The sequence below is a fragment of the Hemitrygon akajei genome, chromosome 12 (assembly GCF_048418815.1).
Source record: "Hemitrygon akajei chromosome 12, sHemAka1.3, whole genome shotgun sequence".
NCBI classification, from domain to species: Eukaryota; Metazoa; Chordata; class Chondrichthyes; order Myliobatiformes; family Dasyatidae; genus Hemitrygon; species Hemitrygon akajei.
In genome coordinates, this window is record NC_133135.1 from 69,524,911 (window position 1) to 69,539,790 (window position 14,880).

At 35.7% G+C, this 14,880-nt stretch overlaps 1 protein-coding gene across 4 annotated transcripts in view; it reads right to left on the reverse strand.

The window, feature by feature from the left end:
* The window catches only part of LOC140737188 (WD repeat-containing protein 47-like), a 61,160-nt gene that overhangs the window by 11,738 nt on the left and 34,542 nt on the right, over positions 1–14,880 (reverse strand). For 3 of the 4 annotated variants that reach the window (XM_073063433.1, XM_073063432.1, XM_073063430.1), the window contains exons 4-11: positions 12,817–12,901; positions 10,713–11,515; positions 7,426–7,558; positions 5,779–5,957; positions 5,310–5,555; positions 4,424–4,508; positions 2,878–3,035; positions 2,301–2,470 (exon numbers count right to left, since the gene is read on the reverse strand). In XM_073063433.1, coding sequence (XP_072919534.1) covers positions 2,301–2,470; positions 2,878–3,035; positions 4,424–4,508; positions 5,310–5,555; positions 5,779–5,957; positions 7,426–7,558; positions 10,713–11,515; positions 12,817–12,901 — 1,859 coding nt within the window. The remainder of the gene's footprint in view (positions 1–2,300; positions 2,471–2,877; positions 3,036–4,423; positions 4,509–5,309; positions 5,556–5,778; positions 5,958–7,425; positions 7,559–10,712; positions 11,516–12,816; positions 12,902–14,880) is intronic. The other variant, XM_073063431.1, reaches the window with a different exon arrangement.

A 14,880-nucleotide genomic window follows, 5' to 3' on the forward strand; every position in this document is an offset into this window, starting at 1 on the left:
TGTGATGCCACTTGCAAGGAACTATGGATCGGTATTTCCATGTCCCTTTCTTCTTCTGCATAGCTCTGTCCCCTAAACATTCACTGCGTAAGTCTTTCCGTGGTTTTTCTCTCAAAATGCAACTCCTCACACTTGTTCGCATTAAATTTTATCTGCCACTTTTCAGCTTATTTTTTCCAGCTGGTCCAGATCACAATGCAAACTTTGATACACTTCCTCTCTGTCCAATATTCGTATCATCAGCAAATCTGTTCATTCAGTATATATTAACAATGAAATGATCACATCCTAAGCCAATACAGTTTTCCTGATGGTTAATCTGAACGCTTTACAAAAGTCTGTCCATTAGCTGGTGACATCTTGTGTGGGGCATTTTTTGTCATGGCTCACAAGCAGTTAAGTATTATGGCTTCGCTCTGCTCCTTTCGATAATAGAACCAAACATTTTTGTATAATCAACTTATGACATATTTGGCCTGTATCCAAGTGTATTTTGCAATCTATTTCAATATGCATTTTTCACAACATTTGTTTTTGCCACTCATTTGTCTTTGAGAAAGCAAAGTATACCTTTTGGTCTTAAGAGGCTGTTATGTATTAACAATCATTCTAGACTTCTTCCATCCTTTCAACCAATCGAGCTTATGTAACAGCATCGAAGTCCATTATCAAACAACGTGCGTCTAAGTGCCTGATAAAATCAGAGGGAAGGTTGTTCCAGTTTTTTGGCTATTACCTAGATAAAGGCCATGACTGATCACACCAGCATCCTGCATGGTACCCTGTACACATCAGACTTCCAATATAACTCGGAGTCCTGCCATGTGCAGAAGTTCGCTGATGACACGGCCATAGTGGGGTGTGTCAGGAATGGACAGGAGGAAGAGTATAGGAAACTGATACAGGACTTTGTGATATGGTGCAACTCAAACTGCCTGCGTCTAAATATCACCAAGACCAAGGAGATGGTGGTGGACTTTAGGAGATCTAGGCCTCATATGGAGCCAATGATCATTAATGGAGAATGTGTGGAGCAGGTTAAGACCTACAAGTATCTGGGAGTACAGTTAGATGAGAAGCTAGACTGGACTGCCAACACAGATGCCTTGTGCAGGAAGGCACAGAGTCGACTGTACTTCCTTAGAAGGTTGGCGTCATTCAATGTTTGTAGTGAGATGCTGAAGATGTTCTATAGGTCAGTTGTGGAGAGCGCCCTCTTCTTTGTGGTGGCGTGTTGGGGAGGCAGCATTAAGAAGAGGGACGCCTCACGTCTTAATAAGCTGGTAAAGAAGGCGGGCTCTGTCGTGGGCAAAGTACTGGAGAGTATAACATCGGTAGCAGAGCGAAGGGCGCTGAGTAGGCTACGGTCAATTATGGAAAACCCTGAACATCCTCTACATAGCACGATCCAGAGACAGAGAAGCAGTTTCAGCGACAGGTTGCTATCGATGCAATGCTCCTCAGTAAGGATGAAGAGATCAATACTCCCCAATGCCATTCGGCTTTACAATTCAACCGCCAGGAGTAAGATATGTTAAAGTGCCGGGGTTAGGACTCAATGTCTTTAAGTAAACTACTTAAGAACTTTTTAAAAGCTATTATTAATGCTTTTTGAGAGGGTGATTTTAGATGCATATCATATTTTTACTGAGTTAAGTATTGTATGTAATTAGTTTTGCTACAATAAGTGTATGGGACATTGGAAAAAATGTTGAATTTCCCCATGGGGATGAATAAAGTATCTATCTATCTAACAGCTGGCTGCAAGATGGGAATGAACTTTCAGGCAGAAAACTGCTAACATGGTATTACATAAAGACTAATCAAATTGACCTGTTACCAGAGTAAGACAAACATAGCATGGATTAACTGGCAGCATTTCTTGATGACCACAATGCTGCCCTAGATGTGGACAAGTATTGGCTGATATTAAGATTGTAGTAAAACAGCTCTATGACTTCTGCCCACTGTTTCATTTGACTATATTCCAAAACCGCAACATCCCCAGAAGATTTCATAACCTTTTGTAAATAACCAGAGCCCTTATGGTTCATTTTGATTTCTAAGCAAAAAGAAATCAAATACAAGATATTGTTACTTCAATTTTGCTGCAGAATCTTGAATATTTTGTTCATTGTGTTATACCATTAAAATATTGGCTTTTAATTTTCAATATAATTAGAAAAACAAGAAATCAAGCATTAAATTCAACATTGCTAACATGTAAGAATATGCTAAGTTAACAGCATTTTCCATCCCAAGGTAAAAAGGAACCATATAGTCACATATCTCCCACATACCTGTAGCATTGCATGTCTCTGCACTAAATGGCAGAACTTTCACATATTTATCATTTGATCCAGTCGCTAATAGTTGTCCACACTTACTCCAGGCCACACAATAAATTGAACCTTTGTGGTGCTTGTTCCTTTTAAACTTTACTAGAGGTTGCTTAGGTGAACTGTATGCACTATAGATGGTGGGATGTTGCAAGTGGATAAAAGTAGGAAGATGGTTTTAAAAACATTATTAAGTGATAGATAACATCATTACAATTCTGCCCTCTCACAAATTCTAAGTAAAAATAAATGTACTCATTATTTCACATAAGTATGTAATCACCATCATAATAATGATTTACAGGTTATATCCCTGATCAAGATTAATATCCAAGGAAACTAGAATATACATAAATAGTGCTTTTATGTAGATAGTTTTGCTATTGGTTAATAAAGTTCTGAAAGGATATGACATGCTCTTTTCCCTCAAATTGTTAGCAGCTGAACAGTAATTTAATAGAAACAAGCTGGATACGCTTCACTTATTACTTTAACAATTTAAGTTCTTAATATTTTTACAAGTTAGTTGTGCTGTTACCTTGGGTCAATAATGTCTGGGTACGCACAGACACGCAAAGTTTTGGTGTTTGAACCAACTGCATAGAGAGTTCCACTTGGGTGGAATGCTACCGCTCTTATGGCTTGAGTATCTTCAAGAGTATTAATGGCAATGAACTGCTTTTTGGATCTATCTTCCTATTAATGCAATAGAAAACACAAATGCACATTGAGGCTTCCAAAATAAATACAATTTATGCAAAGCACTTTTATGCATAATATCAAAAACAGATTTGTACCAAATTAATTGATATAAGATTTATGCATGTAAAAAAAATTCACAGTGCTCATTAAGAATTTAACTGCATCTTGGATTAGATTTCAGTTCTAAACTTAGATAAGACAAATTGAACAAAGGTATATAGAGTAAAGAAATATTAACAGAGCTATGACTCTTTAATAAGCAAAACAACAATTTATTGGCATACAACAATGGCAAGTGCTCCACTGCTTCCTTGCTAGATTGCTTCAAGAAGGTTTGCAAGGTCACATGAGTAGCTCTGGCTTCCTCAGACAGCCTGATTCTTAAAAAAACTATTAGCTGAGATAATTGGAGAAGCCACGTTGAATGGACTTTAATTTTTAAAAACCTGAGCTTCAGGACAGAATGGATGCTTACAGAATTCTAAAGCCAAAAAGGATAAAATGTAAATTGGCCTATAGAGATGAAAGGAAAAGAAACATTAAATAAAATGGTACAGAAAATGGACAAAAAGGAAGAGAAACCTAGGAAAAAATGAGGAAAGAGGTAAATTTAGCTTTTAAGGATAAAGTCATTCTGATATGGGAGGAAACAGTAAAACAGGTGTCAGTAAATATCTAAAGTACACTGTAGGTTGTGTGGAATGATCTACAGCCTTGTTGGTTATGGCCCCTGAAGTGTTAAACAGGTATTTTATAAACACAGAAAGATTTTCACCAACTTTTTATGCAACTGCTTCCAAACCCCCCCCCCCCATCATTAAATACTTTTTTCTTAATTTCCTCTCTAATACTTTTATATAGTCCACTCTACTAAAGACAACCACAGAGGCCTTTAAAATTTTATCTGAAATTTTCATCAGTTAAATATATCCCAAGTAATCTTTAACCTAAAGAAAGTAAACGACATGGAAAGTCTGACCTCATAACAATAATTCGTCAGCATTAATAACAATATCCTTGCATGAAAGAACAGTCAGCTTAAAAAGAAAAAGAAATAATGAATTTAGAGGAAATATGCTTAAGGCTAAATAAGGGAATTTACAGTTCAAAAAAGTCTTGGGGAAGAAATCTTGATATCTTGGAAACAAAAGAACCCAATAAGAAACAGTGGTTCTCAGAGGAAGTGAGAAACAGAAGGATTACCATATATTCTAAAGCTACAAAGATCTATTAGTAAACAAAAATTTTAGGGAAGAGTTTGGATTATGAATGTGAACTTGCTTCCATGAACAATTTGCTAATGAGAGAATCTTGTTAGCCTACAATACAAAGCAGAAACCAACAAATTCTACCATTAATAAAACTACACAAATGAACTGCACCTCTTCATTCTTTGTTCCACTGACAGAAACGTTTTCTGCCATCGGTGGACTTACTGCAAGATCTGTTGAAGCAGAAGAATCTGCCCTATATTAAAAAAAAAACAAACAAAATGTTTTTGTTAATTACATTAGAGCCTGGCTACATAATAGCATTAGCCTGATGGGGCATATCTACATATACTGGGTTTATATCATATCTAAGTTTTGGTAGAAGATTCTGGTTTGGGTTTAGTGAAATCATTTTGTATCATCCTGTACTAGTTCAGTGTGGTTTAGCATGAGTAACACAACTAGAAAAGAATCAGGGAGCAGTGTCAATTTCAAGTTTGATTTTGTAATCGGCAAGAGATTGAATGGGGAACATTATCTGGCACTGAGAACACTTTCCTGAGCATTCCTCCTCCTTCATTCCATCCTTCTGTAATTCTTTTGTATATATGATCACATTCAGGTGACCCCACATTATGGACATTTGGGTAACGGACATTTGTCCTTACAGATTAACAGGTCAAGACCCAAAATTAGAGATGTGGAATAAAATTCATTTGTACTAAATTTATATTGGGAGGGGGGTGAAAAAAGTAAATAAACAATGCCTGTGTTATGCAAAATCCTAATACGCCCACTTTTGGAAATGCAACCTTCATCAAGGGGCAGTTGTGATGTACAAGAGTGAATCATCTGGAACAGCAGTTAAGTTAGTTAGTTTGAATCCAACACTTTCAAGATCAATAATGTGACTATTCTTCTAATTATGGCAAGATGATAGAGAAAGAACATATTAACATCCAATATACGATGGTGCAAATCCTCTCATTTTACATTCTCAGCATTTGCCAGTTTAAAAATCAACATTTATTCCACAGCAACAACATAAATATCTTACTTAGAAAAGAATGAAGATGTCTCGTTATGAGAAAATGCATTTCCTGTGTTGGATTTAATTGGAGTACTTGTGCTGTTAGGTAGTCCTGAACCTTGCTGACGAACTTCAAGAGGTGTTACCGAATTGGCAGCTGAAGAGTCATTTTGTGCACTTGGCTGGTTTTCTTTACATTGTTGATTAGGAGACTGTGCCTCTGTGCTAACGCTGTCCATTCCTAGATTCAATTCTTCCAATTTTTGCATCGATCTGAATAAAAAAAACAAATCACGCCATTAACATCACCAAATAACACAGCAATCTAAGCAAAACTCTATTTTATACATTTATTAAATCTCATTTGTAGCTCTTCTTTAAAAACATGTTCACAACATATTCTCAGGAACAAATAGACCAAAATACCAGTATGTGCTTAAACTGACTATTCTTAAGAGGGTAAGAAAAATGAGTTTGTACCAGAGTCGTAACTTACTTGCTGAGGAACTGCTCTGTAAGGTTCTGTTGCTGGCCTGCTCCATCTTCTTCATTGACTCCACCTTCCATTAACATCTGCTGGTATAGTTGCCTTTGTTGCTCCTTTTGCTCCAAATGTTGTTGGTAGCGCATTCGCTGTCGACAGTACTCCTGAAATTGATCAGTAGATTCCCTCTGCTAAGATTAAACAAAATTATATCTGAAAATATTTGGATTTATTATAATCCTGGCTTTACCTGAAACTTAGTTTTCTATTTCAATCAGATCAGTATAATCACAAGAAAATTTTGAGCCGTGCAATGATTCTGCCAAGTAATCATGCAGCTTTCAAGTTTATTGTTATAGGCATATGCACACAGGGTATAAATGACACAAATCAGACTTCTTAAATCACATTCAATACCATTACTAATTCCATTCTACTTAAGAATTCAGTGGTAACTGAAGATCAGAAAACGTAATCCTTAAGAAGTACTGGATCATTAAACTTCAAGCCAATGGGTACCTAAGAACAGCTATAGACAAAAAAATTTATATTTATGAACTATTTTGAACGTAAAGCATTATCTGCTAGATCACAGATGATAATCAACAGAAGCAATAAGATTTGCAAGTTCTAAATTTCAGACCCCAATATATAGTTCAAAACACATGTCTTGAAATATAAGAAATAAAATATCATTAGAAGATATTTTTAATATATATGCCAATACTTCAGATTTTAAAACATTAATTTTTTAAGGTATATGTCGGTTATAGACATTTTGAACTATTTTACCTTCTAAATTGAATTAAAAGACATGTCTTTTACTGACCACATGAACACAATGAAAGGAGTTGATAATGTCATTCTCAGAAACAAGATGCTAATATTATGGCAAACAGATTTATGACTAATTCAGGCTTAGCTTCCTGACTTAGGCTCTTGATAGAGGTAGTTTTTCCTCTATCAAGAATGCTTAGAATCACTTAAGAGTGTTAGGCATCATTCCTTAGAAAACAAAATCAACAAACTTCACATTGATTAAGACCAGAAACAAAAATGGGAAGGCCATCTATTCACAATGTGGCTTGCACTTCTGATTCAAGCATGACATTTTTTTGGTCAAAATATTGAAGATGATCCTCAAAAATTGTATATTTGATAATCAAAAAGGGAAACGTTGCAAAATGTCAGTTGTTTAAGTCACATGTATAAACATGGTAATAGAGAAAAAGCAAAACTTCATAAATCCATTTAAGCTGTTTGACTCACTGCACTATTACCCACCAACATTCCAGATATAAATAATGTGAACTCTCACGGCAGCAGCTTAAGGAACACTGCTTTGGGGCTGAAGTGGGGCTTTGTGAAAGTGATTGGTCTATAATTTCAAACATGACAAAATCTGCAGATGCTGAAAATCCAAGGCAACACACATGAAATGCTGGAGAAACTCAGCAGGTCAGGCAGCATCTACGGCAATGAACGAACAGTTGACATTTCGGGCCAAGACCTTTAATCAGGACTGCTTACTCTGGTTCTATGCAAACTTTTCATCGTCTGATCCATTCCAAATTGGCTTCATGGGATTTAAAACCATTTTTCTATGAAAATATGCTAGCTTTGTAAGACTGAAAACAATACTCAAAATTTGATACTTACCTCATTCTTCTCCACTTTTGGGGTTGCTGAATTTGGTGTAGCACCTATCGAATTGCATAGGGATGCTTCATCCTGAATTGAAGTTTCACCACTACCACTTGAATGTTGAACCCTTGGCACTGGGGAATCTGTCCTGATAACAAATGGTGCAAAGTTAGCAAGAAAATGAAAAAGTAGCTTATTAAGCAAAATAGTTACATCAAGAGAAGACAACTAGGAAACAGAATTATTCTCTTTTGATACATAGACTGCATATTGCACAAATTTTTCATATCATGTGTTTGAAAAGGTAATTTTAAAAAGTTCCCCTAATCTTCAAGGTGATGTGACAGTGAAGCATGCATAGATGCATGCAGAATCACATAAACGACCATGCTATTTTGTAGCTAAACTCAGTGCAATGATCAAAAATCAGTGAATTGATTATAATACTTTGTAAGTACCCAAGGTTTGATTGCATATTAATTTGAAAGTAATGCTCTCTGAATAAAATACAAGGTATTTTAAATGGGATGGTATACCATAATTACTGCTGAGTAAACTCACAGTAAAAGACTCATGTGAGTTGTAATTCATCTAAGCATTACTTGGCATGAAATGTCAACACCTATGTTAACCTTGTGAGCATCTTTCTTTTACACTGAATTATCTATTAGTTAAAACTACTTCTTTACTTTTCTGACGTGATTCAGAGTTCTTCAAATTCTGCTAATCAAACCGTGTTGAGGGCTTAAACTGCAGCTAAGCACTTCTGGTTATGTTCAATGAGGCTCTCTGTAACATATGGGCAAAGACTGTTTCTACAAAGACTGCTAGGGTAATGGGCAATATGACGACAGTACTGTGATAAAGGAAGCCATTGAAAGGAGCATAGTTACAGAATCAGATATGATAGTCAAGAAAGCAGATACTCTATTGCCATAGAAAGAAATAACGGAATCCTCTATTTCATGGCAAGGTCAAGAACATTTATTTGTGCCTTCAAACTTAGTCGAGGAGAGGGAGAATACCATTGTCATCATCCACATAGAGAATTAACATAATTAAACTTGGGATTAGATATGAGCTGGGGTCAAAACTACCATGTAGAACATCACATTTAATTACCAGATTTTCATAAGACTTTGGTTATAGACTTGTGGAAACAGTACAAGAATTTTAGTTGGAATAGCTGAAAATGTCATAGAGCAATGCATTGCTAGCACATGAGTGCTGCAGGTTTAGAAGGTGACAATAAGAGTATCTGGAATTTGCAGAATTTTCTTTTAACTGTCTGGGTTTCCCCCGATACTCTTATTGTCACCTGCATATCAAAATCATAATGATTGTTATGTTAATTAGCTGTGATAAATTGCATCTAGTGTAGGTGGAAGGAAGAAGAATGTGGGTGGAATGGGCATCTGTGAGAAAACAGGTTACAGAGAAATAAGAGGAGGGAATGAGGTTGCTCTGACAGCTTGCTTAGATTCAGCCAGCTGAATAGCCTCCTATGTTGGAAGGAAATGTGAAAACATAAAAATGTTATAATCTCCAAATAAATGAGACTGGAACCATTGCCCTGGGAAATCCAATTACTAGACCTAAAGGCAGGAAGCATTATATTTACAAAGCAGAGAATAGAAATAACTTCGAAGAGAGACTAACGTCAAGACAAAATATTGTAGCTATATGATGGACTTTATTTAAAATGTGACAGGGCAATATAATAATTGAACAAGATTAAGTTTACAATGTCCAAATTTGGAAAATAGTAGTTTTAAAAGACATATTTTTAAATGTTAATACTTTTCAAAACATGGCTTTAAAGCGTTATATATATAAAGATGTTTTTAGGCAACTTAGTTTATCTCCTACCAACAGGTAAATCAAAATGCCATCACTGTAATCTTTATATTTTGCCCATTGTTTGGTAGACAAACTCTAAAGATGACAACCCAGAGCAGTAATTTGTATACTTAACAGAAAATATGCTATTTTAGGTCCTGCTTTCTGTAATGTATCACAGTAAAGTATCCTCTGGGGAAGAGTAATCATAACATGATAATCTTACAATGAGGAAGAAGTTAAATTAATCCATTTATAAAAGACATGAGGGAAAGGTAGCTGGAATTTTTAAAAATCTGAAAAAAGTTAAATAGAAAAATTCAAGATACTCTACCAGAATACTTTCCATTAGAAATCAAAGATCAATAGGAAATCTGATACACCTTTGGCTCAGTGAAGATTTCAATACTATTAGATTAAAAAGTTGCCAAGTGGAAATAAGGAGTCAAAAGTGTTTTATAATGATAGGCTCAATATTGACCTTGCTTTCTTAGTTGTTCACAAACTATATTATAATTTATTTAGTTAAAACTTCAAATATAGAGATGACTTTTCAGAAAAAAACTTATTTTCCCTTAGTAACACAAAATACTAAGCTTAGATGCAATTAAAGCAAGCAATTACTAAGACAAACTAAATATTGTAAAGGTATTGCAGTCAAAGGGCCATACTACAATTGTAGTTATACTGTGATGAGAAGCAAATGCAGATTGTTTTTTCATTTAATGAGTTGTGAATCGCTGTAATTATATTCTCTTAAAATGTGGATGGACAGAAAATGAATATGTTTAAAATGGAGATCAATAGATTTTTGGACTCAAAGAAAATCAAGGTATACAGGGAGGGACAGAAACATGAATGAATTCAAGGATGACAAACAATCTAACTGAATGGTATGACTCACTCTGTCTCTCTCTATAAAACATACAGACCAATAAGGAAACCTATGGTTTAATTTTGCCTCAAATCAATCATCTCTTAGTGAACATATTGATTGCCCCTATTTAACAAGCAGTAGCAGTGCATTGATGTGCAGAACCAAAATTAAATTTAGGCACTTGAATTATGGGAATTATCAAAAACTGGAAGATCAAGAAGAGGAGAGAGGAAATGGAGAGGAAGTGAGAATAAAGATGCCAAAGGATTAAAGCACCACCTTCAATCACATTAATTTTGTGATCCTTACTAAAAGCATCCTAGATTAAATGTCACTATCCAATAAATCAAATGAAAATTTTTCACCTGGAGTAATTATTTACTCTTCATTTCTTAAATGCTTGGCTAGGAATATTATTTTAACTACTCACATAAGAGATTTCTAATTGCATATAATACAGAGCATAAAAACATCCCATTTCTGTGGTCTTCTCTGAACTTTAACAGCATAATTGTAAACACATCATGATACATAACACCTTTTACCAAATAAATAATTATTTGAATTAATTCAGAATTAAACTAACCTTTCTGGTGATTCCTCATATATGCTGTGACAATCTGTGTTTTCCAGCAAGAGACTTCTGGAAAGGTTTTGTGTGCCAGGATAATGAAAATTAGCAAATGAATGAGACATTGGAGAACTTCTGTTAACTAAATCAGCATTACGTTTTTCCTGACTAGTCAGTCCATAAGAGAGCCCATCCAATGCAGGATTCAAGGAACGTGACATGTATGCATCAGCAGACTGTGGTCTTCTCATTGGAGATGATGGATAAGGAGACAATTTATTAATTAGAGGTGTTAAAATATCTGTGTACGATGACCTTGTGGGTTTCACAAGTTTATCTGTATGGATATTCAAAACCTTCTGTTCAAAGGCACATGAGAAAGTATTGGGTGACAAATTTTGAAGCCATGAGAGAAGACTCAAATCAAGATCATCACATCCATTTCCACAGAGTAAATCAATTCCAAGCAGTACTTCACTCTCGCTGATCTCTTCACCAGTGGCTCTACTCTGACAAAATTCTACACATGACTCATATAGTAAACCTTTAATGATCAGTTGAAATAGTCTGTTATTACTGGCTTTGAAACCAGCTTCACTCAGCTTTCTGTCAGCAGGGATGAACTCTGCTACCATAACACAGGCTTCGTCAAAGCACTGGACACGAGCAGTGCTGGGATTCCAATCCTTAAATTCTGCATGGTTTGTTAACCGAGGAAGGGTAAGCAATAAGCAGAGTTTGCTGTAGTCTTCCTTGGAGGGACAATATTCCTCTAATGCATGGAGACACTTCACAGCCTCTTGCATTGTATATTCCAGCTGTAACAAAGAATGTTCCAGATATGGTATTTTAATACAAATCTATCATAGTTTATAAAATGTAACCTGAAATTTACCATTAGAAGCAATATTCTTCTCAATAGAAGTACAAACTACAATGGGAAAAACACGCTATATATAATGTCCACCTGGAAATTACCTCCACAAAAGATTAAAGGCTTGAGAAAAATGAATGAACCAAGCAGCAATGTTTACTCAATTTGTTACCATACAAATTAGAAGTTGCAAATCAAATTTTATGAGGTAAAAGAGATTTCAGAATAAGCTACAAACCAGTATAATCCTTAGCATGTTGTACAGGAATTGAGAAAGCATTTACTCAGACTTTTTCCGAGGCTTTTGTCAGATAAGAAATTTAACCTATAGATTTTATTGGTTTTACATCAGATAAAAAAACATATTAATAGTTAAATTTGAAAATCAGATGTCATGATAGTTCACTGATGGGCAATGATGTATACATGTACTCTGACTCTTTAGGAATTTCTTGCAGGGTCCATGTTATTTAAGAATATGTTCCTTTGTCATAATAAAAACAAAGTCATGAAACCATAACAGAGCTTTGAAAGGCTCCAATGGTACATTAGAAACTAACTAATCTGTAAAAACATCTTTATAAAGACCAGATAGTACAAGTACTTTGTGTGCAACGTGCTGTAAGGTTTCACTGCTAAGGTAATGGTTTCTCTGTAGCAGCAATATTTAGATTATGACTAGAGATAATGGAGGCTTTGGGACGTATGCTATCCAATGAGAGGCACGTTGTTCTTTCTTGTGGGGCGGGGAGCAGGGATTTTGCAGTGTTTTGTCGGCAAGAGATGAAGAGAGAAGAGACGAATGGAAGGAGTTGGTAGACTAGCAGATGGAGTGGACTCGGAGCGAGGGTCTGACGATCAGTGACGCTCGGAGATCGATGGGGATCAAATGGATGAATCCGTAAGCTCCAAAGTGCACATTAGACTGTTTCATTAAAATGGGCCCTTTTTCTTTACTAACCGTATAGTCAGATTAAGATTTATAAAGTTCAATTTTTTAATTGCACACAGTGTACTGTCTGATATTTTGCAGTTCGGAATTGTAACTACACAACACATCACGCAGCATCCACACAAACGATGATTTCTCAGTTTGGCTGGGCCAGAGGCTGTCTTCCCCTAGACAAACGCGTGCTGGCCAAACCTGAGGGTTACATGCGTAATATGGATTTAACTGTCAAGCACTTAAACTTACCTTATAGAACAATGCATTAGAACAGCAAATTCAATTGTTTAAGTACTCACATGTTGAGGCTCATCATCTGCTGACACTGCATTGTTGACACACAAGGCCTCCAAAAATTTTTGTTTTGATATAATATACCGGAACCTGAAAAAGCAGATTAAAATCATTAACCGATTTTATACTCTTTAACAGGTTAAACACAAGTACCAGGGTATTCTCATAACAAACAGAAGAATCTCCTTGAAATCTGTTCATAAATAAGACAATACCCGGAAATTAATAGATCAACCATTCTTGCACAGTTCTTTTAAATAGAAAAGAAAAAAATACAGATACTAGAAATCTAAAATTAGAACAGGAAAAGCTGTGAATACACCTGATGAGTGGTATCTAATCCAAAACCTTAATTCTTTCTCTTTCCAAAGATGTTGCATGACTCATTGAGCATCTTCAGTATTTTTATATTTATTTTACTTTTAAACTCGAGCTATGATTTTTCTAATAAGAAATATTTGAAGTTATGAAATTCACAACACATAGTTCAACTTGTAAATAGGCTTCTCAACTTGACTGTTAGTCTGACACGCTCACAGCATCAAAGGAATTAACCAGGCAATCTATTTCCAAGATGGAAACTACAGTTGCAATTGAGGTTTACTGATAAAATATAAAATTGTAACCATATACATTGCAACAATTCAGTCTATTATTAAATACTTTTCTCTTCAAAATTAACACAGCAGTTTAAACATATGGCAGCAGCATATACTAATTATATCAAAAGCAGGACAATTTTTAAATGATATCTGATGAAAATTTTTTTTAAGTGAAAAAGCCCAGTAAAACATTTCATTGAAGCTCTGAAGAGTAATCATTGAAACTGTTCTACAAATGGCAGTGAACAGAAACCAGAGAGGAGACACAGTGGTGGCAATATGACAAAGGAACCTGCTGTTGGATTCGCATGGAGGGCCAGGACAGGGGTTAGCAATTAAAAAGTGGAAAAATGGTAGATACATTGACCTACAACACACACAAAATGCTGATGGAACACAGCAGGCCAGGCAGCATCTATAAGGAGAAGCACTGTCGACGTTTCGGGCCGAGACCCTTCGTCAGGACTAAATGTATCAGGAGATACATTGACCTGACAGGAGGTATTGAAGGAATCAGACCACCTTGCTGATATAAGGTGATCACAAAACTACTGGGACCTACAGTTGCAAGAAAAAGTTAGTGAACCCTTTGCAATTACCTGGTTTTCTGCATTAATTACTCATAAAATGTGGTCTGATCTTCATCTAAGTCACAATAATAGACAAACACAATCTGTCTAAATAATATAAACAATTGTACTTCGCAGTACACCATTTGAACTATCACAGTCTAGGTTAAAAAAAAGTATGTGAACCTCTGAGGTATTGTCTTCTACAAAAGCTATTTGGAGTCAGGTGTTCTAATCAATGAAATGAGACTGGAGGTGTGGGTTGTGGAGGTGCCCTGCCCTATAAAAAAGACACGCAATGTCAGGTTACTGAAAGAACCTGCTCTTCTCAAGAAAGATGTTTATGTGCACCATGCCTTGATCAAAACAACTTTCAGAGGGCTTTAGAAGAATTGTAAAGATGCATCAAGCTGGAAAAACCTACAAAAGCATTTCTAAAAACCGGAGTTTTCATTAGTCTACTGTAAGAGACATTGTCTACAAATGGAGGAAGTTTAGCACTGTTGCTACTCTCCCTAGGAGTGGGCATCCTACAGAGATCATACCAAGAGCACAACGTGCAATGATGAAGGAGGTGAAAAAGAACCCAAGGATAACAGCAAAAGAACTGCAGAAATCTCTAGAACTTGCTAGAGTCCCTGTTCATGACTCCAACAAGAAAAACATGGAAAGACACCACAGAGGAAACCACTGCTCTCCAAACAAAAACATTGTTGCACGTATCAACTTTGCAAAAGACCACATGAATGTTCCACAATGCTTCTGGAACAATGTTCTGAGGACAGATGAGACAAAAATTAAACTTTTTGGCAAAAGTGCACACTGCTAAGCTTGGAGGAAAAGGGCACTGCACACCAACAGCAAAACCTCATTTCAACTGTGAAGTATGGTTAAAGGA